The 25,807-nt window shown below is 41.4% G+C and overlaps 1 protein-coding gene across 5 annotated transcripts in view; it reads right to left on the reverse strand.

The window, feature by feature from the left end:
• PLS1 (plastin 1) overlaps nt 1-25,807 on the reverse strand; it is a 227,717-nt gene that overhangs the window by 154,057 nt on the left and 47,853 nt on the right. For all 5 annotated transcript variants that reach the window (XM_084872460.1, XM_084872464.1, XM_084872463.1 and 2 more), the window contains 2 exons: nt 11,310-11,413; nt 801-964 (listed from right to left, as the gene is read on the reverse strand). In XM_084872460.1, coding sequence (XP_084728586.1) covers nt 801-964; nt 11,310-11,379 — 234 coding nt within the window. In that variant the 5' untranslated portion in view covers nt 11,380-11,413. The remainder of the gene's footprint in view (nt 1-800; nt 965-11,309; nt 11,414-25,807) is intronic.

The raw sequence follows: 25,807 nt of genomic DNA on the forward strand, positions 1-25,807 counted from the left end.
ATTTTGTGATTCTGTCTTCCCCACAACATGCAAACTCCACAAAAGCAGGGACCATATCATTGTTTAGCACATTATTCGCAATGCCTAGCAGAGCTCCTGGCAAGAAAGGGGCTTGAATATTTGCTTAACCAATAAAAAATGCAAAAGCAGATAATTTACATTTCATAGGTGTTAATTTAATTGTATTAACAGTTACATTTTTCATAAGAAAAATGTAGTCATGGTGGTAATGATAAGAAGAAGCAACAAACAGCCTTTGCTCAACTGCCAATTGGTAGAGTCCTATGTTATTTTTCATCTTGTTTAGTTCCTTGAGCCTTGAGGTAGTTTAACAATGAAACAATGCTCTCAGAGCATCAACATTTAACTGGCCCTACAGGTGTAATTGACCAAAAGGAAACAACCAGTTTCTAGAAGATATTGCTTCCATGCCTTAGCTATTTCAGCTAAAAACAAACAAAAAAACAAAAACAAAAACACTCCATTTCTCAAGACCAAATAATAGCATTAAATATTCTGCACACAGAGTCAGTCATTGAGCAATGAATGCAACTATAGTTTTAATAAAACTGTTAATTGTACTCTAAGCCGGACTTCCATTTGAGAATGACTTTTTCTTTTGTTTTATTATTTATTTTATTAATTATTTTTGGACATCATTGTAGTTATTATCCTCATCAATTTTAAAGCAGCACCTTTTCTGGTCTCTGCAGCTATATTTAAGCAAAGAGACAATGAAATTATTAAAATTTTTCTCAAAGCAATATATTCAGTAGCCAAGACAGGATTCAATTACTTACAGAGACAAATTCTTCAAAACTGATTTTGCCATCTTTGTTGTTGTCAGCAACTGCTAGAATTTTCTCCACAATCTCTCGGACTTTGTAACCAGGCAGAGGAAGGCTTGCTTCCTTAAACAAGTCCTGAAGTTCATAGTCACTGACATACCCACTGTTGTCAATATCTGTAAGATAAATTATGAGCTGTCAAATATCCATTGTTCTCTGTTGGAGAGGTGCATTCAGATGGCTGTTTGGGAGATTCACAGGCAGGCAGAACCTTTTAGGTTTGTTTTGCTAGTGGCAGTAATATTTTCTCCTGCACCTGAACTGTGCAATGCAAAAAAAACCCACTCATATTCAAATACACTTTTCCCCATAGATTTAGGACTACCATACATATTTTAAGTGGATAATACAGATACTGCCCTAATAGATGAAGTAACACTCAGGTGTAGCACATGACTAAGCTTCCAAGAACTAAGTATTTGGAAGTCTCAAATATCTATATAGAAGAAATACAGCATCAATGGTCACAAGGAAAAACCCAACAGACTTCAACTTCTTTACGGAATTTACAGAAGGGGTCTGCTGGACCCACATTTCATATAAACTATGTATGTGCAAAATACACATAAGGCATTTCTGGCCTACATTTCTCTTGTGGAGTCCTGTTTCATGCATTAATAATTCACTGCCTCTTCATAATATATTGATGATACCATTATGTAGGCTGAATCATGTTGGATATTATTTTGAGTTTAAATGTTCAAGAAATAATTTCACACCTATGTGGACTTTTGGAAATAAGTTCCCTAGCATTTTCATATCATCAATTAAATACCCTTCCCTGGGTTTTCCCTAGAGACTGCATGTCACTTGTTGACACAGAACAAGTGACAGAAAGCACTTCTGCCAAGAGTTGGCAACAGAGCTCTGGAGTGTTTGGTTAGTTGCCTTGCTATACCTTGTATAGGCTCTCATGGCACATTTGATAATAGTTGCTTTGGTTCATATAATTTTTTCCTTTCAGTAAAAGAGCTGCCCTCACTATAACTAAATTAATTATAAAGATAGAAACTTTTCAAGTCTCATGCATGAGTTTCCAGAATTAATACTCTATACTCTTTAGAACGATGAAAAATTTCTGAACTAGAACCTACCAATTACAACAATTTTACTGTATCTCAGAAGTCAGTTAACAAGCTAAATTGTTTGCCATTGTAGTAATTACTACTGCTTTCTTTGGAATCATATAGAAATTATTTATTATATCACCATATACTCATTATTTAGTATATCATCAATTCAGAATTGTTTCCTATAATTCCACAATGGAAAAATAAACTAGGCTGGCTTACTTCTTTGCTGTGGTAGGGAGTACTATAAAATAAATATTAGCTCTGTCCAGGTGGCTCAGTTGGCTAGAATGTTGACCCATACACCAAAAGATTGTGGGTTCGATTCCCAGTCAGGGCACATACCTAGGTTGCAGATTCAATCCCCTGCACATAGAGGCACCTGATTGTTTCTATCTCTGTTTCTCGAAATCAATAAACATATTCTTGGATGAGAATTAATATATGTATGACTGAGAAAAAGTTATTTACCTGCTAACCATCATGCTAAACTAATAAGAATAGATTAAGGTTAGGACTCTAAAGACAGAAATATGTGTGTGCTTAAATCCCAGCTCCATCCCTATGACTCTATGGTTTGGGCTCGAAGTGGCAAGAAATAATAGATACTTTTTTATAAGCATCTACTAGAGGCCCAGTGCATGAAATTAGTGCTGGGGCAGGGGGGGAGGGGCGGAGTGTCCCTCAGCCCAGCCTGAACCCTTTCCAATCTGGGGCCCTTCAAGGGATGTTAAACGGGCAGTCGGACATCCCTCTCACAATCCAGGACTGCTGGCTCCCAACCACTCACCTGCCTGCCTGCCTGATTACCCCTAACCGCTTCTGCTGCCAGCCTGATCACCCCCTAACCTCTCCCCTGCCAGCCAGATTGACGCCTAACTGCTCCCCTGCTGGCCCGATTGCCCCTAACTGCCCTCCCCTGCTGACCATCTTGTTGTGGCTACCTTGGTCCACATGGGGGCAGCCATCTTTGACCACATGGGGGCAGCCATCTTGTGTGGAGTGACAGTCAATTTGCATATTACTCTTTTATTAGATAGGATTCTGTGCCAATATCTTTTAAGAACTTGATTTATCGCCAAAACTGGTTTGGCTCAGTGGACAGAGCATTGGCCTGCAGACTGAAAGGTCCCAGGTTCGATTCCGGTCAAGGGCATGTACCCAGGTTGCGGGCACATCCCCAGTGGGGGGTGTGCAGAAGGCAGCTGATCGATGGTTCTCTCTCATCAATGTTTCTAACTCTCTGTCCCTCTCTCTTCCTTTCTGTAAAAAATCAATAAAATATACAGCTTTTTTAAAAAAGAACTTGACTTATCTTATCTCATGAAATCCTTACAACCTTGAGTTAATATTATTATTCTACATTTAAAAATGAGGATATCAAGGTTTAGAATAAATAACCATAAATATCACATTTTCAAAAGAAACAGGACTTTCCTACAACTCAACAACAACAACAACAACAACAAAAAAACAAGTGACCTGATTTAAAAATGGGCATAGACATGGGGATGTTAAGTACAGCAGAGGAAGAAGAAAACCAAGGTGGCAGTGTAGATAAAGATGGGTACTTGCTGCCCTCACAAGCATATCAAAATTCCAATTAAAATACTAGTACAGAATAACCATGAGTCAGAACCTCCTGAAAGCTGAATGAACGGAAATCCTATAACTAAAGAAGTAAAGAAGAAAGCACATTAAGACTGGTAGGAGGGGCAGAAGCACCAACAGGCTTGTGGCATTTATTTTAATCAGGAGGGATATCTCTGCTGTGGAGGCCACCTTTGAGGATCAAGAGGTCCCAGTTCCACACCAGATCCCTGAGCTCAGGGTTCCAGTGCTGGGAAGAAAAGCCCCTGTAACTTCAGGCTATAAAAACAAGTGGGGATTATGGCTGAGTGACAAAGAGGCTTCTGGAGACCAAGGAATTCCCTCTTAAAGGCTGGTTTACAGGCTTACTTGGACTCAGTCCCTCTGGGCTCCAACACTGGAGTGCCACTTAAAAGGAACCTGGGACAGAGAGAATCCAAGATGGCTGCTCGGGTAGGCACCTAGCCGCAGCCACACGCAACAATTTCAATAAAATACAACTAAAATATAAAATGGACATTACCCAGAACTACAGGAAAGTCGACTGACTGGAAATTCTACAACGAGAAGCAAGGAGAAAACCAGAAGGAAGCGCGGAGGAGCTGTAAAAGCCCAAGGTACGGAGACACGCGGCGCGCGGAGAGTACAGAGCCGGAGAGGAGGGAGGCCGAGTGCCTGGCTGGCGTTCCCTAGCGGGAAGGAGATAAACACTCCGACTGTGCTGGGTCCCCGACTGCTCTGAACCCCCGTTCTAGGCCAGACCCCGGGGACCCAGGCTCATCCAGAGGGAGCTGGGCTGTAAGGCGGGACCCGGGGAAGCGGCGAAAGGAGGTCCCAGTGTGCGCAGAGAAGGGACGGCCGGCTGTGCCGTAAGACAGAGGCTCCAGACTGCTCTGAACGCCATCTCCAACTCCACTTCCAACTGAACTGAACCCCAGTTTCGGGCCCATTCCGGGAGAGCCTACACTGTTTGGTAGCATGCGAAAATCGAGGGCACCTCTCTCTCAGAGGCGCTTGCAACAAGTACTGAAGGACCCTGAGTCTCAGGAGTCGCATAGGGCGGGGCTGACGGAAGCCAAGGCTGTAGGCTCCACCCTGAAACTCCGCCCTATCAGAAAAGCTGCCTGCGAAAATGCCTAAACCAAATAGATCACAAACGAAAGAAATGGAGGACAAAAAGCGACTGGATATAGAGTTCAAAACCACACTTATAAGGTTTTTCAAGAGTATCCTAGAAAAGGCCGATAAAATAAATGAGACCTAGGAGGATATGAAAAGGGATCAACAAGAAATAAAGAATACATTGTCTGAAATAAAAAATATTATACAGAGTCCTAAAAACAGAATAGAAGATCGCAAGAATCAAGTCAAAGATTTGGAACATAAAGAGCCAGAAGACACTCCTCTGCAGAAGCTAGAAAGCAAGAGAATCCAAAAAATTGAAGATAATGTAAGAAACCTCTGGGACAACTTCAAACGATCCAACATCAGAATCATGGGGGTCCCAGAAGATGAGAGAGAGCAAGATATCGAAAACATACTCAAAGAAATAGTGACAGAAAACTTCCCCCACCTGGGGAAAGAATTGGACTTACAAGTCCAGGAAGCACACAGAACTCCAAATAAGAGGAATCCAAAGAGGACCACACCAAGACAAATCATAATTAAGATTCCAAGAGCAAAGGACAAAGAGAGAATATTAAAAGCAGCAAGAGCTAAGCAGGTGGTTACCTATAAAGGAGCACCTATACGATTGTCAGCTGATTTCTCAACAGAAACCATGCAGGCCAGACAGGAATGGCGAGAAATATTCAAGGTGATGAATAGCAAGAACCTACAGCCAAAAATACTCTACCCAGCAAAGCTATCACTCAGAATCGAAGGTCAGATAAAGAGCTTCACTAATAAAAAAAAGCTAAAGGAGTTCATCACCACCAAACCAGAATTATATGAATTGCTGAAGGGGGTTCTTTTAGAAGAGAAAGTAAATAAAGATAAAAATTATGAACAACAAACACGTAACTATCAACAAGTGAATCTAAAAACCAATGAAATTAAAAAAAAAAATCTGATGAACAATATTAACTGTTGAATATAATAGAATCAGAGGTATGGAAGGGGAGTGAATTGATGATTCTTGGGGAAAAGGGGAGAGGGGGATGTGGGAAGAGACTGAACATAAATTGTGCACCTATGGATGAGGACAATGGGGGGTGGGGAAAGGACAGAGGGTGGGGTGGGAAGGGGGGGGGAAAGGAACACTTGTAATAATATGAACAATAAAAATTTATTTTAAAAAAAAATTAAAAAAAAAAAAGGAACCTGGGACAATCAGGAAGGAATTGGATTATCTGGCATCAAGGCAAGAACTCAAGGGGGATTTTTCCCAGAGAGTGGTGCTCTCAGGGGTCACTGTTCCAGTGCTGGGACCACCTCAGTTTCAGAGTGACTGGCAGCCATATCTGAGTTTCTATCAGTATGGCCCACACTATTCATTCTGCCCTCGTGACTACTTGGGATCCTGGCCAATAAAATTTGCAGCCCCACCGAAACTGTTTGTAGGAGCTTTTCCATATAAAAAAGTATCTATTATTTCTTGTCACATCAAACCCAAACCACAGAGGTCATAGGGATAGAGCTAGGATTTAAGTACACACATATTTCTGTCTTTAGAGTCCTAACCTTAATCCAGCATTTTTCAACCGCTGTTCCGCGGCACACTAGTGTGCTGCGAGATGTTGCCTGGTGTGCCGTAGATGCAGACAAGACAAGAATTTTATAATTTTTCACTATTTTGTTTACTTAATATTTCATAATAAAGTAATTATAAAATACTTTCTTTGTGTTTATTTGATTCCTATTCAAGAGAATTACTTTATATATAGTCAATATAGGCACAGAGTTAAATTTTTTAACATTTTCTAATGGTGGTGTGCCTCGTGATTTTTTTCATGAAACAAGTGTGCCTTTGCCCAAAAAAGGTTGAAAAACACTGCCTTAATCTATTCTTATTAGTTTAGCATGATGGTTAGCAGGCAAATAACTTTTTCTCAGTCATATATATATGCTAATAGTCCATTATGGTGTCCCAGTAATGACCAATTTGCATATTGACAGACCAGCAGGAGGATGCACACACAGTAGGGGCAGGCGGCCAGAGCCAAGTTTCTGGGGGGTCTGAGGAGAGTGCCTGACAGGAACCTGGACTGCAAAGAAAGAAGAAGAAGCGGCCATGGGGAGCTCTTCCAATACCCCTGCATGGACGCCCCTGCACCCCCAGAGGGACGGGGAGAATGACCAGATGGAGAGAAGACCCAGCCTCAGGGGTAGCTGCCGCCTGAACCTTCCACTCCTGATCTCTTCCTCCGCCATCCCTGTCTGGAGCGCCCACAACAATAGCACACCAGGGACCACTGGTCAGAGCCCCAAGGCACCCAGGGTCCATGGCTCCCGCTGCCAGGCCCCCTCGGCAGGGATTGGGCACGCCTCTCCTCCCTACAACTCCAGACCGCGGTGGAGGAAGGCCTAAGCGACCCTCCAGGGTCAGACTCTTCCCTCTCCGGACATCAGCAGCGCTGTCTCCACAGCTGAAGCTCACTGAACCTTACTGGAGGCGCTGCTAAACCCGCCCTCCTAGCCCACCTGGCTCAGCCCTGGCCCAGGCCCCACCCCGCTCCAGGAAATTGAAGCCCAGACCTGAGCAGGTACAGCTGCTAAACAGCCAAGTACAATTTAAAGAATGGGAAGGTTTGGCAGTTACTCCCCCTTCTGCCTCGCCACCCCCAGAAGTCCCCATAACATCCCTCCCCCTGCCAGTGCCTCAAGGGAAGACCACCCCTACAGGGCTGCTGGCCAGAGACCGCCCCTCAGAGGCCTGCAGAACCCTCTGCAAAGCTTCCATAGCTACAGTCCCAGGAAACAATCATGACCTCCTCCCTAATCAGCACCTGCTACCTGCGAGGGTATCCGTGAGCTTAAAAATAACAATTCCTTCCCATTTAGACATCACTTACTCATGAAACATTTCTAGGTTTATTAGCTCAGAACCTCCTCATGACAACCCAGTGAGGTAGGCGGAGAAGAGATTACAGTTCCCATGGTATATGTGTATGTATTCAGAAATGAAGCTCAGCGAGGCAGTGTCAAGCCCAATGGTTTCCAAGGTGCAGCACACACCCCCCTGGGGGGGGGGGGGAACGCATTTTGATTTTAAGTGGGGGAAATTTGAGAATGAGTTAACAGTGAATTTTTTGGATTTCTTATGGTTCTAGGGGGCCTCATCTACAGCTTTTCCTACATATAATAATAAAAGGCTAATATACAAATGACTAAATGGTGGAATGACTGTCATTATGATGCACACTGATCAGCAAGAAACAGACACTCAATGCAGGAGCTGCCCCCTGGTGGTCAGTGTGCTCCCACAGGGGGAGCGCTGCTCAGCCAGAAGCTGGGCTCATGCTGGTGAGCACAGCAGCAGTGGTGGGAGTCTCTCCCACCTCCATAGCAATGCTAAGGATGTCAGACTGATGGCTTAAGTCCACTAAGCTTCAGTCAGACATCCCCCCAGAGCTCCCAGACTGTGAGATGATGCAGGCCAGGCTGAGGGACTGCCCCCAAGTGCATAAATTCCGTGTACCAGGCGTCTAGTACAAGATAATAATGAATGTAAACTAATTTTAAAAAAACTTGGAATTAAAAATATGGGCAAAGAACTTAGACATTTCTCCAAAAAAGATACACAAATGGCCAATAAGCACATAAAAAGATGTTCAACATTACTAATTATGGAAAAGTAAATCAAACTCATCATGAGATTCCCCTACATAATATAGTATGACTACTATATTAAAAACAAAACAGAATAGGAAATAACAGTGTTGGCAAGGATTTGAAGAAATTGGAACCTTGTGTACAACTGGTGGAAATATGAAATAGTGCAGCTATCATCTAAAGCAGCATGGTGATTCCTTTAAAAATTCAACATAAAATTAGCATATGATTCAGTAATACTATGTTTATACAATACTATTTCTCAATATACTGAAAACAGAGACTTGAACAGATATTTGCAGACCCATGTTCATAGCAACATTAGTCACAAAAGCCAAAAGATAGAAACATCTTAAGTGGCCATCAACTGATGAACAGGTAAACAACATATGGTACAGACATACAATGAAATATTATTCAGCCTTGAAAAGTAAGGAAATTCAGCCCTGGCTGGGTAGTGCACTTCGTTAGAGTATCGTCCCATACACCAAGGTTACAGATTTCATGCCTGGCCAGTGCACATATAAGAATCACCCAATGAAGAAGAAATTAGTGGAACAACAAAGAGCGATGTGTGTGTGTGTGTGTGTGTGTGTGTGTGAAAAATTTAAGGAAATTCTGATACATGATATGACATAAATGAACCTTGAAGACATATGCTAAATGAAGTAAGCCAGTCACACAAAAAATATTTTATGACTGCACTTATAATAGGTTATAATAGAGTAGTCAAATTCATGGCAGTAGACCTGGTGGGGCTGAGCGTTAGTATTTAATGGACATAATGATAGTATGGGAAGATGAAAACGTTCTAGAGATCTATGGTGGTGATGACTACATAACAATGTGAATGTATTTAATGCCACTGAACTGTACACTAAATGATAAATTTTATGTCTATCTTACCACAATTAAAAAATAAGACAAATATTTTAATCTCCCACTTCTCCCTAGAGAACCCAAAATATCCCATCTAGTTAGGTTGGGTTAACTCTGAGAAAAGTTTGTTGGTACAACAAATAAACAGAGGGATCACGGAGTTTATGAGTAGCCATTTACCTTGTAAATAAAGTAACAAGTACATACATGCTCAGCTGCTGTCAGCACTTCTCTCACACAGCAAGTTATCTTGCTGTTAGAATTGTTCTACCAATGAATTATTTATTCAAAATATAATTAAATAAGATTGTATGTCCATGAGTCACAAAGGTTAAAGTGGGTGTGCTAAACAAAGAAAATTTATTACTAATTCATTTATTTTACTAAGACCTAGCTTTTATGCAAGCTACCAAACTGCACCTATAAAATAACAGAAATGCCAAACTAAAGAAATACATTTTAAAACATATATAATTTTATTGATTTCAGAGAGGAAGAGAGAGGGAGAGAGAGATAGAAACATGAATGGTGAGAAAGAATCTTTTATTAGCTGCCTCCTGCACAACCCCTACCAGGGACCATGGGAAAGACCTTCAGTCAAAAAGTGCTATTGTTAATGACAAACACATAGGCCAAAGTTCAGCTTATAGACAAGGAAGTGTTTCTATATTTTTTTTCTCTGTAATGAGGATATCATAGTAAGCATATTCAATTACCAGGGCATGTGCCCTGACTGGGAATCGAATGTTGACCTCTTGGTTCGCAGGTCGACACTTAGTCATTGAGCAATACTGGCAATAAAATTTTATTACTTCTATTTCAATGTTCAAAATAAGCAGAATATCCCAATAATTGCTTAATTTCTGTCTAGAAAAGACTCTATGCACTCCTTACAAAACCCTATAAAAGTTATTTTTAACAGTGATGTTTTAGAAATCATAACATCTTCATACAATGCCTTAATGGCAAATATATGGTGCCCAAAATAAAGACAAGACCAAGATTAAGGCATGCCCTGTGAGCCTATTCAGCCACCATGCAGACTGTATTCTGAAGGTTGGAGTTATTCTGGAGCTAGCGATACATGGAGAACAGAGGGCGGGGGGGGGGGGGGGGGGGGGGTCCAGAGATTTATAGAATTCATAGCAATCATTTGTAAGTCATAAGCTTCCCAAGAGCTTTACTTTTTATTTTTGAAGAGCTTTAGTTTTTAATCTTAAATTTTTTTCTTTGTGTTAGTCTCTAAAACTCATTCCACATTGCATTTCACCTACATTGGTTTCCGTCATTATTCATTAGGTTTGTGAGCAGTATAGGCACAAAACTGCTTATTCTATCCTCCACGGTCTGCCACCTTACTACACTAAAGAAAGGCCTACTGAAGAAGGGCAAGAGTGCTGGTGTCAGCATCCCCCTGTCTACAGACTGCTCAGCTTGCATGTGCTTGCAGATTAGAGCCAAATATGGTATTTATATTCTCCTGGTTTGTCACAGGTTTCTACAAGCAAAATGCAAAAGAAATGTAATCAGAAATGAGGAAGATTTGGGGGTGAGAAAAATAAAAAGCTGTTCAAATGATAATAATATAAAGACAAAACACTGAATGGCTTTAAAAAATGAAAGAAGAAAAATAAGACATAAAGACCTTTAAAAATGACACTAAGATTTTTAAATTATACACAAGGGAGCAGGAAAATAGGTCCTATGGCCTTTAAAAAGAATATTAAGATTTTAAAATACTCTAAATGAAGTAAAAAGAAAAAGTGTTATTGTTAATGAAAAACACATAAAGGCCAAAGTTCAGTTAATAGACAAGGAAGTATTTCTCAATTTTTTTTCTTTGTAATGAGGATATCATGTTAAGTATATTCAGTTACACTGTCATTCATTAACCTGGATTATTCTTTGCAAAGAAATGATCAAAGAATTGAAAGTACAATTGTCCTAGAAATTCAAGCCTAGTTTCAGTTTATCTTTCAGAAAGAAAGAAAGAATCCAGTGAAACCTAGATGAAAAGGAAAAAAAAAAAAAAAGAATACATCTTAGGGTAAATGGGTGATGGTAGAAGTAATAAAAGGTATTGTTCTATTCTTGGAAGTCTGATACCAAGCAGAAGAATAACATCACATGGAGTTTTTCTCAAGCATACCTATTTTATTAAATGCTTCTTGTAGTTCCTCCAGCTCCTCCCGAGAAATGGTAGTGGTACTATTTTCCATCTTGACAGGAAAGACTTCCCTCAGGTCTTTATACCTAAAATAAATAAATAAATAAAAGCAATGTTATAAAAAGAGCCTTTTGGACATTTATCTAAGCAGTAGTGTCTGCAAGCAGTAAAATATCTAGAAGGGATTATCTGAGAGGTCTGGCTGGCAAGGAAAAAATAGAAATCCATCCCAGAGTAACAAATACCTGTTTTTCACACCTTGTGCTATTTCATAATAGCCCACCTTATTTTCATTTACATTTTACCCATCTATTTCAGTAAAATATGCACTTCAAGTTTGAGGGAAGTGTAACATTTGTAAACATAAAGACCAGAAAGCAAAAATTTAATACATGAGCCCCATCCACAAATAGAATTTTACAATAAGCAGAGTCTGCGCATCTGGAGGTGAAGCTGTGGCTTTCATGGTCAGCTTGACAATATCCGGCCACTGCCACCAATTCTCCCTTCTCCCAGGGAGAGGTCTTTCCCAGATGTTCCACCAGTCACATAACCTATTAGTTATAGGTTATGATGTGCACTGACCACCAGGGGGCAGATGCTCCAACCAGTAGGTTAGCTTGTGCTGGGGTTTGGCTGATTGGGACTGAAGGAGAAAGGCTGGACATGCCCTGGAGCCTTCCCACAGTCCCTCCCTAGCTGGCTAACCTCCTGTTTCTCTCTCCCCAGCCCCTTTACCTGGCTTGCAATCTCTGGCAATCCGGGACCTCTTGGGGGATGTTGAAGAGCCAGTTTTGGCCCAATCCCACAGGCCAGGCCAACGGACCCACTGCTGCACAAATTTGTGGACCAGGCCTCTAGTATAAATATAAATTGGAATACCACTAACTTTGTTAATCTCTTACTCTACATACTAGCTGGACTGCTCTTTGGACAGCGCAAGCTATTAAATGGGTACAATATAATTAACATTTTTCCTAAGCATATTTCTACTCAAAAGAATTGAGCTCAGGTTTCTCACTCACTCTACAAGGTAAATTTTCCTAAAAAGTGATTACTTTTATTGTCAACAGCCTGGATTTGCCAAACCCCAAGCTTTTTTTCTTTCTTTCCATTTTTTTTTTTATTAAGGTATTATACTTGCACATATCTTACCATTGCCCCCCCAACTCCAAGCTTTTTAAAAAGGTAATTGATGAAAATTTAACTTTATTCTTAAGTAAGCAAAATAATCTTCTAAGTGCTTGCACAATCTCAGAAATGATAAGTATGTACCATCACAAAGAGTTAAGGCAGTATAACACACCTTGGATGAAGTAACATTATTCCAAACTGCATGACTCACTTGAGACCTCTTAAAAGAAGGCTAGCAATCTCTTGCAAAAACAAAGAAAATATCAATACAATTGACCCTTCAATTGCATGGGTTCACTGATATGCAGATTGTTTTCAAGAAATATGTTGGGGGAAAATTTAAGACATGTAACAGTTTGAAAAACCTCACAGCCTAGAAATATCAAAAATTTAGAAAAAGTTAGGTATGTTATTGAATGCATAAAATGTAACTATAAAATATATACAAATATATCGTAAAATATTAAAATTTATAAAAACGTATACACAGAACACACATGGTGCCATTTGCAGTCTAGAGAACTGTAAATAAACACAAAGATGCAGTATTAAATCATAGCTGCATAAATTTAACTGTAGTACATAACTTCATAGCTACCCCACTGTGGTAGGTGCAAGTATTACAAAAAAGTTACATGCATATTTTTTATTGCAGAGGGGTCGGTTTCCCTAAACTCTGAGTTGTGCAAAAGTCAACCTTATAATGTTATCTTGATGTTGGTGCTCTTTTATGCTTCTGTTTTCCCAAGTATTAACCATCTCATTACTACCTACATAATGTGCTCTGCACCCTTCTCTCAATTCAACCACTTGGACTTCCACACACCATTCCCTTTGTGTCCTTAACTTCTTCCCAACTGCATTAGACATGATCACCTCTGTCCATACCTGGCCTCTAAATATTTTTCAGTTCACTGTGATTAATTTATTCTTGTAGTAGAATATTTTGCTATTTTATTATCATTAACCTTTCTAACTTCATTATTTGTTCTTTGCAGAGTTTCCCTCACTTTGTTCTCCCTCACCTCTCTAATCTACCACCAAAATATTTCATGTAACCCCCTTATGCCTCCTCCTTTGATTCTAATGTGTAAAATAAGATACAAAATTGCCATTCTTCAGAGCATTTTCTCAAACTATTGAAATTTTGTTTCCCAGCGATTGTTGTCAGTTTGGCTCAAATGAACTCATAAAAGTTCTTTACAGGTTTGGACATTTCTTATGTCAACACAAGGCAATTGCAGTATATAAAATGGCAATATGAGAAGGAAGGCTCAAAGGTGTGGGTATGTGAGGACATATGCATTTAAGAGAAAAAAAGAATAAGAAAGACAGAGGCCAAAAAAAAAATTTTTTGAGGGGGTGGGGGGGAAATAACACTAATAAAAAGAAACAATAATTCTTGTTAAAGTAGTTAGCATGTGAAGAATTCCTTTTGTGGCCCAACTTGTTCATATTAAAGCAACTGCAGGCCAGAGGGGCATGGTCCAGATCAGACACCAGTGTATAGGGGCACAGTTCAGGCCAGAACACCAGCGTAAAGCATGGTGAGTCAACAAGTATTTTGAGTCCAGAAACGGAGTCAGACAAAACAAAAAAATATATATATTATATTTAAAGGACTATGGAAAAAAAGTAACTTTCCCAAGGAAAGAAAGACCATATTGAAATGAAAGGTGCTAGTACCATAACTCTGACCTTCATTACTTTGAATGTGAGATCTGGTCATCCAAACACAGAGATTCAAAAGTTATTTCACTTCTTTTTTTACCCAACTGAATGAATAGGTGTGAAGAGTTAAGAGCTGCTGGATCGAGAGTAGGGGAAGTAAAAGAAGGTATAGTGAGGATAAATGGTGATGGAAGGAGACTTGACTTGGAGTGATGAACACACAAATATACAAATGGTATATCATTGAATTGTACACCTGAAACCTATATACTTTATTAACTAATCTCACCCCAATAAATTCAATACAATTTTTTTTTAAAGTTGCTCACAGACAATAGGGGAGTGAGGGCCTGTGCTGGGAGAAGGGAATGGGAGAAGCAGGCTGGGAAAGGTCAATGGTGGGGGGGCGGGGGGGGGGTGGGAATGGAGACATCTGTAATACTTACAACAATAAAGAATTTAATTTAAAAAGAGTTGCTGCACCAAGCCAGGAGCAGCCAGGTTGGGAGCGGCAGGGCCCGGAGTGGCTGGGCCTGGAGCAGCCGGGCCCAGAGCAGCCGGGTCGGAAGCAGCCAGGCCCGGAGCAGCAGCATCCAGGCTGGGAGCGGCCAGGCCCAGAGTGGCTGGGCCCGGAGCAGCCGGGCCCAGAGAAGCAGCAACCAAGCCCGGAGCAGCCAGGTTGGGAGCAGCCAGGCTGGAAGCAGCCGGGCCCGGAGCAGCCAGGCCCAGAGCAGCCGGGCTCAGAGCAGCCGGGCCCAGAGCAGCCAGGCCCAGAGCAGCCAGGCCCAGAGCAGCCAGACCCAGGAGCAGCAGCAGCCAGGCCAGGAGCAGCAGCAGCCAGGCCAGGAGCGGCTGGTTGTGGAGCGGACCAGAGCAACAGAGGCCAGGCCCGGAGCAGCCAGGCCCGGAACAGCTCACTCCTCGCCTGCCCCCACCCTAGGGCTGCCTCTCAGACATGGCTGGAAACTTTTGGGGGAACTTGAGGGTCTGCTGAATCAAGTGATGAAGGCTTAGATCTGGATGTGTTGAGTTAGAATAGCGCTGGGGTGTTGATCTGTGATTGCCTTGTGTGGGGTCTGGATGAGGTTGGTTGATCTATTTGGAAATGTCTTTTGTGTGAAGTGTATCCTTGGGAATGTGGAGGTATTATTGATTTGAGAAAATGCTAAGTAACTGATTTACTACCTGAAAAACTTAAAGTTCTGAAAGTTTAAGGTCTCTTGCCAAAAAGAGGTTTTAAAGCTAACACCTTAATTTTAATGGAGAAAGGGGAGGACAAGCCCTTCCCACCCAGAACAGGTAATCCAATTCCAAACAGCAGCTATCTTTAAACAATGAGTTCATTTACACTTGAATGGCTACACCTTTTGATAGCCTAAGGGCAAGTTTACATGTAAACAAGTTTGCTTCTCAATTCCCAGGGCAGAAAAAAACAAGGTTTAAAATTATTAGATTTTAAAATTTATTCTTAGAAGTGTAAAAGCTTATCAATTTAAAAAAAACACACAACAACAACAAAAAAAGGATATTGAAAAACCTGATTAACAATATTAGCTGTTGATTGTAGTAGAGTCAGAGATATGGGAGGAGAGTGGACTGACAGTTATCTGGGAAAGGAGGAGTGGTGGATGCTGGAAGAGACTGAACATAAACTGTGCACCTATGGATGAGGACAATGGGGGGCGGGGAGGGAGTGGAGGGTAGGGTGGGAACCTGGTGAAGGGGGGAAGAAATGAGGAACCTTTGTAATAATATGAACAATAAAGATTGATTTAAAAAAAATAAAAAATTTGAAGTGCCCGGCTAGCTCAGTCGGTAGAGCATGAGACTCTTAAAAAAAAGAAAAAATTAAAAAAGATTTGCTGCATAGTTGAATGATTAAATCAGCATGTGAAAACACACACACACACAAAAAACAACAACAACAACAATAACGCAAAAAAGATCTCTTCTCACAAGGCTTTTACCCAAAAGTTTTCCCCATTATCCCTGGCTAACACCAAACAGCTGCCTCCTCAATTTTGAAACCCAAACACAGAGTTACAAGTGTAGAAGTGATGAGAAAAAGGTAGTCTGGGCAGACATGGATGAAGTGTAAAGCTTACTTCCCACTCTGTGCCCTCAGCTCCACCTAGACAGGTGCAGTAATGGGTCTGTCACACTCCAATGGTATTGAGATAGGGTATGTAGCAAAACAACTATAACCAATAAAAGCTATTGGAACTGTCAAGGAGTTAATAAGACCAACCCCCAAAGGTTATATGGCTTTAAACCAGCAGAAAACCAGCTTGATTCAACATGGTGACTAATATCACCTTGTAGTAACTTCATAATATGCACATTGTAATACATTAGCTTACTAAATGACAATCCTAATCCACCATATTTCCTAAGGACACAAAATAGCCAACAGTACTCTTCTGAGCAGTCTCCAGCCCTTTTCCAGAAAAATCCTGAATATTGCTTCCCTTATTGAATGCCCTGCCCCTCGATTAAATGAGCCTCATAAAAAAAAGTACATCCCAACCCAGGCAGTGTGACACAGTGATTGAGCATTCACCCATGAACCAGGAGGTCACCAGTTCAATTCCTGGTAAGGGCATATGTGCAGGTTGCGAACTTGATTCCCAGGAGCAGGGATACAGAAGGCTGCCAATCAATGTTTCTCTCTCATCAATGTTTCTATCTTTCTGCTCTCTCTAAAATAATTAATAAAAACATAAAGATAAATTTTAAAAAATAGATATCCCAACAAATTCAGAGAGAACAGCTGTCAGAGGGCAGGGGTTTGAAACTGGGTAAAGATAAGGGGATTAAGCAAAAACAAAACAACCGCCCCAACACACACACACACACACACACACACACACACACACACAACTAATAGACACAGACAACAACTGTAGTGACTACCAGAGGGCAGAGGGAAAAAGGAGTTAGGGAGGTAGAAAAGGGTACAGGGGAATAAATGATGATAAAAGAGACTTAACTTGGGGTGGTGAATACACAATGCAATATACAAATGTATTATTGAATTGTACACCTGAAACCTATGCAGTTTTATTAACCAATTAGTGGCCCAAATCATGAAATTCATGCACAGGGGGTGGGGCACGTGTCTCTCAGCCCAGCCTGTACCTTCTCCAATCTAGGACCCCTTGGGGGATAACCGGCAGTTGGACATCTCCTCTCACAATCTGGGATCACTGGCTCCTAAACACTCACCTGCCTGCCTACCTGATGGCCCCTAACTACTCTGCCTGTCAGCCTGCTCACCCCCAACATCCCCCCTTTCAGCCTTCTCACCCCCAACTTCCCCCCACTGGACTGCTCTCCCCCAACTTCCCTGCCCCCTGCTGGCCTGATTGCCCCCAACTGACCCCCATGCCAGCCTGATCACCCTCATCTGTCCTCCCCCTTCTGACCTAATTGCCCCTAACCATCTCTGCATCAGCCCTGCCACCATGGCTTTGACCAGAAGGACATCAGAAGGTCTCCTGGTCTAATTAGCATATTATCCTTTTATTAGCATAGATGTAACCCCAATCCTAATATATAAAAACCCTAGGTCATAATGACCAGTAACGACCCAGGCTTGACCAATTGGAAGTCAGTCCTGCAGTCAATGCTGACTGCTTCCACTGCAGACACAGTGCCCCTGCACTGACTGCTGAGGGGGCTGCAAATAAGGGCCAGAAAGAGGCCTGAAGAGAGAAGCAGAAACTGATCCGTTGCCTCTGTGGCAGCTTTTGATCAGGTCTTGCCTCTCTCTTTCTCTCCCAGTCCTGCCAGTAGCCGCATCTCCATTTCTCTCCAGGCCTTCACCAGGGCTATTGATGAGCCCCGCCTTTCTGATAAGGCCAGGTTGATAGGCCCAGAGACACTGACTGGCATAGAAACTGACCAATCAGAACCAAATCTGGGTCAACTGTGAGGAGCCAATGGTTGCCTAGGAGGCAGAGCTTTTGATGCTGACTGGCATAGAAACTGACCAATCAGAACCAAATTGGCCAGCAGAGAAGGGTGGTTGGGGGTGAGATCAAGTTAGCATAGGAGGGCAGTTGGGGGAGAGATAAGGCTGGCAAGAGATGGCTGTTGAGAGCAAGATCAGGCTAGCATGAGAGGCAGTTGGGGGTGAGATCAGGCTGGCAGGGGAAGGCAGTTAGGGGCAATCAGGCAGGCAGGCAGAGGCAGTTAGGCGCAATGAAGCAGGCAGGCGGGTGAGCAATTAGGAGCCAGCTATCCCAAATTTCGAGAGGGATGTCTGACTGACAGTTTAGGCCCAAGCTAAGAGAACCCCCACTGTGTGCATGAATTTCATACACTGGGCCACTAGTAAATTTAATAAAAAAGAAAAACAAAAAAATGGGGAGTGGGAGTAACTCAGACAGGGAGGAGCTGTTCTACATATGAAGTTGCCCTCATTCTGTATCAGTCCTTCAGTAATAAAGTCTCTTTCACTTTAAACTTTATGCTAGCTTATATTTTAATTCTTTCCTATGTGATCCCAAGAAGTGGGTAGCAGACCTTAAACACCTGCATAAGTATAGGCATCACTCACCCACTGCAGCCTGTCTAGGAAGGAGGAAAATCAGTTTATGGTTGCCCTCAGAGCAATCAGTAGTGTTGAAGACTATATTCCTTGCCTAACAATTTTTAGGCCCATTGCTTCTTTTAACATTTTCCCCTTTTACCTTTATCCACAAAGATTTTTCCCATTTCTCTCTCAATTCATCTGTTGCTAAAGATGACAAACTGAGTAGTACTATATTATGAGAAATGGCAGGTCTTTCTGATTTAAGGCAAAGTACAATAAAAATAAACATTCTGTAAAAATAAACATTCTACCTATAAAAATAAACACTCAAATACAACAAATCATTGAAATCAGGAAGTTACTAGCATTGTGAGTAAAGGGGGAGAGTGTAATTTACCCAGTCTGTGAAAATGAAAAAAATATGCAGGGTGGGGCAAAAGTAGATTTACAGTTGTTCGCATGAAAAACAAGACAATAATTAATAAATAATATAAGAATAAACTCTCACATGTTCACAACTGTAGATCTACTTTTGCCCACCCTGTAAGTCACATATGTTCTCAGATTTATCCCGAAGCATCATGTCCCTGCAAACTGGTTCAACTGCCAAAGAGCAGTTTGTTCTATACTGATCAAGACCTCAGCAGGAGCCATCCTATATCACTGTGTGTCACTGTTCTGTATTTCCACAGTATCGAGGGAACAAGAAAAGTACATCCAGACATTGAGTATGGCTGAAAAAATAAAACTCTCCATCTATTTTTATAATAGCATTTTTATACACAATCAGATATCTAATGTAGTTATATGGCTTCTCAAATAAATTAGCCTGTAAGAAACTTTAAGTGGGCACATTAAAAAAAATGACAAGCTTCTCTGTCACATCTATTTTCTGCTCTTATTGTTCCTTTGGACTTCCAGCTTACAATAATTTCATGAGATGTCACTATATCTCTGTTAAAAATTACAAACTGTCTGGTTATTCTCTATTTAAATTCTAGAGGAGTATATTCCAAAAGCTGATGAACATTTTACAACTGAATTTTCTCCTTTTTGTTGCCGTTTCTCCAAATTTTAATTCAAACCATTTCCTTCATCTAATTATGGCCTCACCAATTCAGCTAAACCTATGTCTCTGGACTCTAATCCTTAACCTATTAACAGTTCTTGTTTCCTCTCATGCCCTGACAAAGGCCTTCTCTTTCCCTGGGAGTCACTTCCTGATAACTTTCCTTCACGTCATTTCCTCTCCCTAGAATATTCTCCCACATCCAAATCTTCACCTGTCCTTGAAACACAGCTCAAATTTCACCATGAATTTCTTTACTGCCCTCATTTCATTTGAGCACATGTTTATTGTTAACATCTAGGGTGCCAGGTGTTGAAGGCAATCAAATGGTGACTAACCCAGGGGCATGGTTCTCAAGGAATCTGCAATCTACTAAGGGAGTCAATAAACTTTAGATAACAGCAATGGCAAACACACAAGACTCCCTCACCCATCACAATTCTTTCAAATTGAGCCCTGAGTTGCTTCAGGATCCCCTTTTCAACATGGCCCCACCCACGGGTCCTATCTAATGTCCAGCCTTCAGAGTGAACCAGAATGCCACCTCCAGAACCATAATAGAAGTTGAGAAGAAATACGAGGAAAGGAAAAAATCTTCTCGCTGGAAGATTCAATGAAGACCTTAGAGAGTAGGTATCATAATGAGCAAAAATCTTGAAAAATAAATAGGCAAAGAGAGAAAGATACAAATACCAGCTAATGGAGATTATTCTTAGCAGTCTTCCCATAGAGTGCTCAATGTGGCAAAATGGAGTTTTGTTTGTTTTTTGTTTGTTTTAAATATACTTTTATTGATTTCAGAGAGAAAGGGAAAGGAAGAAAGAAACATCAATGATGAGAATCATGATCAGCTACCTCCTGCACACCCCCTACTGGGGATGGAGCCTGAAACACAGACATGTGCCCTTAATCAGAATCAAACCTGGGAGTCCTCAGGATGATTCTCTAGCCAAACTGACTAGGGCACAAAATGGGAGTTTTTAATTAAGTATCTATAGTGTGACCTTCTTTTTGGTCAAGTAGTGGAGTAGGTATACCATGTGCTTGCCTCCTTCCACAACCACATCAAAATTACACTTAAACTTGAGAACAACCATCACTGATAAATGCCTGAAATTTAGCTGAATCCTATACCTAAGGTTAAAAGAAGCATAATGGAAACTGGTAGGAGAAGCAGAGACATAGAACAGTTTAATCCAATATCCACCCATGATGGTTAAGAATTGGGAGGGATAGCTATACTGTGGAGATCCCCCTAAGGAGTGAGGGGTCCCAGCACCATACCAGGCCCCCAGCCAAGGGTTCCAGTGCTGGGAAGAGCAGTTTCTATAACTTCTGGCTGTGAAAACCAGTGGGGATTAGGCTGAGAGAGATGAAAGGCTGATGGAGTCCCAGGAAGTTCCTCTTAAAGAGCCTGCAAATTGACTCACTTGCTCTGAGTTCCAGCACTGGGGCAGCGGCTCAAAGGGTGCAAGGGCCTTATGAGGAGGAAATAAACTGTCTGTCATTAGGGTGAAGACAGAAATGCTGGCAGAGGCCATTATTCCTTTGTTGATCCCTTGTCCTGCAGGTACAAATGGGTGGTGCCATATCTGAGTCTCCATCAACCTGGCTCACACTGTTTTCCCTGCCATAGTGAGACCTTAACTCACCCAACCTGCAGATCCATCCAAGCTGCTTCCAGTGTTTTTTTCCATACAAATGGCCTGTCTTGGCTCATGCTGTAGACTTTCCCAAAGTTTCACAAGCCTCAAACAAGCAGCAGCTAACCCATGTATTACATACCTCTTGCTAAGCAGCTCCAAGCATGGCAATAATGACAAATAGGCTAAGTTTGAAGCTTAGTCTCTCCCATGTACCTCCAAGCCCCACACAAGAAGCAACCATCCACAGATTTCTTAGTAGCTCATACCAAGTGGCCCTGGGCAGGGCACAGGCAGTGGCTGACTTTGGACTGCATCTCCCAAGAGGTCCCAGAACCAGCACACATGATGGCTAGCTTCAGACCATACCAGAGCATTACCCAGCCACCTTCATAAAAAATATACACCCAAAGGGAAGACTCATCTGGCACCAGTACCAAACTAAAGGGAATCCTGCTGCAGGTTCGGTCCCTGCAGAGTTCCTCCATGGCCAGTGCTCACAACCTATCAGTCTGAGGGTCAATCCCTTCCATTGACATACCAACAGCAATCAACGCTCAACTACAACAGGAGGACACACAAAACACAGACAAGGGCATCGAGCTCAGGTGACCAGGGAGATTGCAACACTAGACCAAACAGAATACCTACTACATAAGGCCACTCTTCCAAAACCGAGCAACATAGCAACTCTAATACATAGAAACAAACACAGGGAGGCAGCCAAAATGGAGCGACAATAAAACATGTCCCAAATGAATGAAAAGACCAAAACTCCAGAAAAAGAACTAAATAAAATGGAGACAAATAATCTACCAATGCAAAATTCAAAAAACTGGTTATAAGAATGCTCAATAATCTCAGTGAGAATTTCAACAAAGAGATGGAAAATATAAAAATGGAGATAGGAAACATAAAAAAGAACCAGTCAGAAATGAAGAATACAATGACTAAAATGAAAAATACATTAGAGGGAATCAACAGTAGATTAATTGAAGCAGAGGATCACATGGGAAGTTTGAAAGATAAGATAGCAAAAACACCCAATTAGAACAGCAAAAAGAAAAAAAAAATGAGGATAGTTTAGGGCAGCAGTCGCCAACCTTTCAGACCTCACGGACCACTGGTTGGAGACTGCTGCTTTAGGGGATCCTCTGGGACAGCAGCAAGCATACCATAGGGGTACCAGAAGAAGAAAGAGAGCAAGGAATTAAAAACTTATATTAATAAATAATGATGGAAATTTTCCCTAATCTGGTAAAAGAAATAGACATACAAGTCCAGGAAGTACTGAGTCCCAAATAAGATGAACCCAAAGAGGCCCACACCAAAACACATCATAATTAAAATGTCAAAAATTAAAGACAAAAAGAATCTTAATAGCAGCAAGAGAAAACAGTTACCTAAAAAGGAGTTCCAAAAATACTGTCAGCTGACTTCTCAACAGAAATTTTTCAGGCATGAAGGAATTGGCACAAAATATTCAAAGTGATGAAAACAAAGGACCTACAACACTTCTTTCCCCAGCAAAGCTATCATTTAGAATGGAAAGACAAAGAGTTTCCAAGATAAAAAAAAAAAAAAAAAAAGCTAAAGAAGTTCATCATCATCAAAACAGTGCTAAAGGAAATGTTAAAGGAATCTTTAAAAAGTAGAAAAAAGCCGAAACCGGTTTGGCTCAGTGGTAGAGCGTCGGTCTGCAGACTGAAAGATCCCAGGTTCGATTCTGGTCAGGGGTGTATACATTGGTTGCAGGCACATCCCCGGTGGGGGGTGTGCAAGAGGCAGCTGGTCGATGTTTCTCTCTCATCGACGTTTCTAGCTCCCTATATCTCTCCCTTCCTCTCTGTAAAAAAATCAATAAAATAGCCGAAACCGGTTTGGCTCAGTGGATAGAGCGTCAGCTTGGGGACTGAAAGGTCCCGGCTTCGATTCCGGTCAAGGGCATGTACCTTGGTTGCGGGCACATCCCCAGTGGGGGGGTGTGCAAGAGGCAGCTGGTCGATGATTCTCTCTCATTGATGTTTCAAACTCTCTGTCCCTCTCAATTCCTCTCTGTACAAAGTCAATAAAATATTATATATTTAAAAATTTTTTTTAAATCAATAAAATATATATATTTTTAAAAAGGAAAAAAAAACTATGAATAATAAAGTGCTTATAACTACGAACCTACCAATAACCACTTTAAATGTAAAAGACACAGGTGGCTGAATGGATAAGAAAAAAATATTCTTACATATACTGTCTACAAGGGACTCATTTCAGATGGAAAGGCACACACAGACTGAAAGCAAGGGGCTGGAAAAAGATATTTCATAAAAATAAAAAAGCTGGTATTTAGGGACAAGATGGCGACCGAACAGACAGACTTGTTCTGACCCTGGCCCCAGAACAGATAAAAGCAGCGTCTGAGTCGCTCAGGGAATATTGATTGGCAGCTAAGGGGCAGCGGAACTCTAAAGGAAGGTAAGGAAGGGTCCGCTGGACAGGATTTCCTGAACAAGCAGCCAGAATTGAAGGGCTGCGACCTCTCCTGGAGCTACGGGCTCAGAGGGAAGGCTGCACCATCTTACTAGGAAAGGAGGATCTTCTTTGAGGCCTGGAAAACCCACAGCAGGGGAGTCCATCGAGCAGCTGTGACACCGCAATTGGCACAAACACGTGGATTCAAGGGAGTCCTTCGATCACTCATGGAAAGGTCAGAGTTTACGGGGAAAGCGTGAGGGTTTTGAGTCCCCGCGGCGCCAGCAGTGACTGTAGCCGCGGAGCTCCCGAGAGGCCCCGCCTCCACTGTAGCCGCGGAGCTCCCTGCCGGCCACCCACGCCAAGCTGCACCAAAAGAAGGCCCCAGCGAGAATCCTGCCCTACGACACCCAGTGCTGGGTTTGGCGTAATCTTCCCCAGAAGCGGGACTTCTTTAAAATGCCAAGGGACACAGGACAGATTGTTAAGAATCGTGGCTGACCCGCCAAGGGCAGAACATCTGGACACCTTGGCGCCTGATCCCCTTCACCCCCTTGCTTCTGAATACTAGGGAAGGACTGCCCAGTTGGGCATATCCGGGGAAATTGCAGGGGGAAATTGCCTTCCTGGAAACAGGGGATCTGAGTCAGCAGGCAGATAGAGCCATAGAGAAGATGGCTCTGGCAACTAGAGCCATAGAGAAAGAAGGCCAGAGCAACCAAAAAGACTGGGAGGTCAAACAAGAAACACTGCCACCTAGGGGCTGAATTACAAACTGCCTTTTTTTTCCCCCTTAAACTTTTAACTAATCAAAAATAAATGGACACAAATAACTGAGGTGCAGTGGAATGCTGGGTACTGCAAGACTGTCTGGTCCGAGAATCAGGCGTGCCAAATACAATAACAGAGGAAGTGAATGGTCACTACTGGACATTTTTATGCTAATTTTACTATTCTTCATTTTATTTCCATTTTTTACATCTTTTATTTAATTTTCATTTTTTCCTCCTTTACTTAAGAAACGAATTTTTTTATTTTTTTCTTACTTGATTTTACCTTTTCAATTATCACATCTTTCAGTCTCAATCATCACTATTACTACTGCTATTTTGAATTTTTTGTTCCCTTTTTCTTCTTTTTTTTTTTTCTCCAGTACCATTTTATTTTCTCTTTATTTTACATTGGGATTAGTCTTCATTCTATTTTAATCTTTACTATAGCATCATTCAACATTACCTCAACTCGACCTTTACACCATCATTCTCTTACTAATCTTTACCCTTTTTGTCTCCTGTTTATCCTACTCCTTTCTGGCTTTAGTTTTTCCTCTATTCTTTCTGTATAGCCCCTGCTAAAGCTCTCACCATACCTATAGACCTAATTTCCAACCCCTGATCCAAGTGTATAAATACCACTCTCTTTACTATATTAACTAGTTAAAAACAAAAACAAACAAAAAAAAACCTGTTCTCCTCTCTATTTTTTTGTCATTGTTTGCGTGAATGTTGATTATAGTGAATTTTTATGCTTTTTAGTGAAATTGTTATGCTTATTCTTGTGCTGTTATTGTTGTTTTGCATTTTTTTTAAATCCCTTGTTTTATGTTTGCTTTTTACTTCTGTACATCATAGCCTTACTTAATAATAGTGGATATTGTAGTTTTTATTAATCTCCAAGTATTGTTGCTGGCATTGGCTGGGATTAGTGGTTGTTCTATGGGAATTTTCTCCACATATATAAAGTATGTTTCCCCTTTCCCTCTAAGTCTGCTTCTTCTCTCTCTCTCTCTCTCTCTCTCTCTCTCTCTCTCTCTCCTTTTTTTTTCTATTTTCCAACGTCATTTCGTCATTACTTGTTTTTCTTCTTTTTCTATCTCTTAATTTATCCCTCTTTTTTATTTTATTTTTTATTTTATTTTTACCTTTCTTCCTTCTCTCCTATCCCATAATTTCCCTATCTC

This window comes from Pipistrellus hanaki, assembly GCF_964339955.1.
Source record: "Pipistrellus hanaki genome assembly, chromosome: 2".
In the NCBI taxonomy this organism is placed as follows: domain Eukaryota; kingdom Metazoa; phylum Chordata; class Mammalia; order Chiroptera; family Vespertilionidae; genus Pipistrellus; species Pipistrellus hanaki.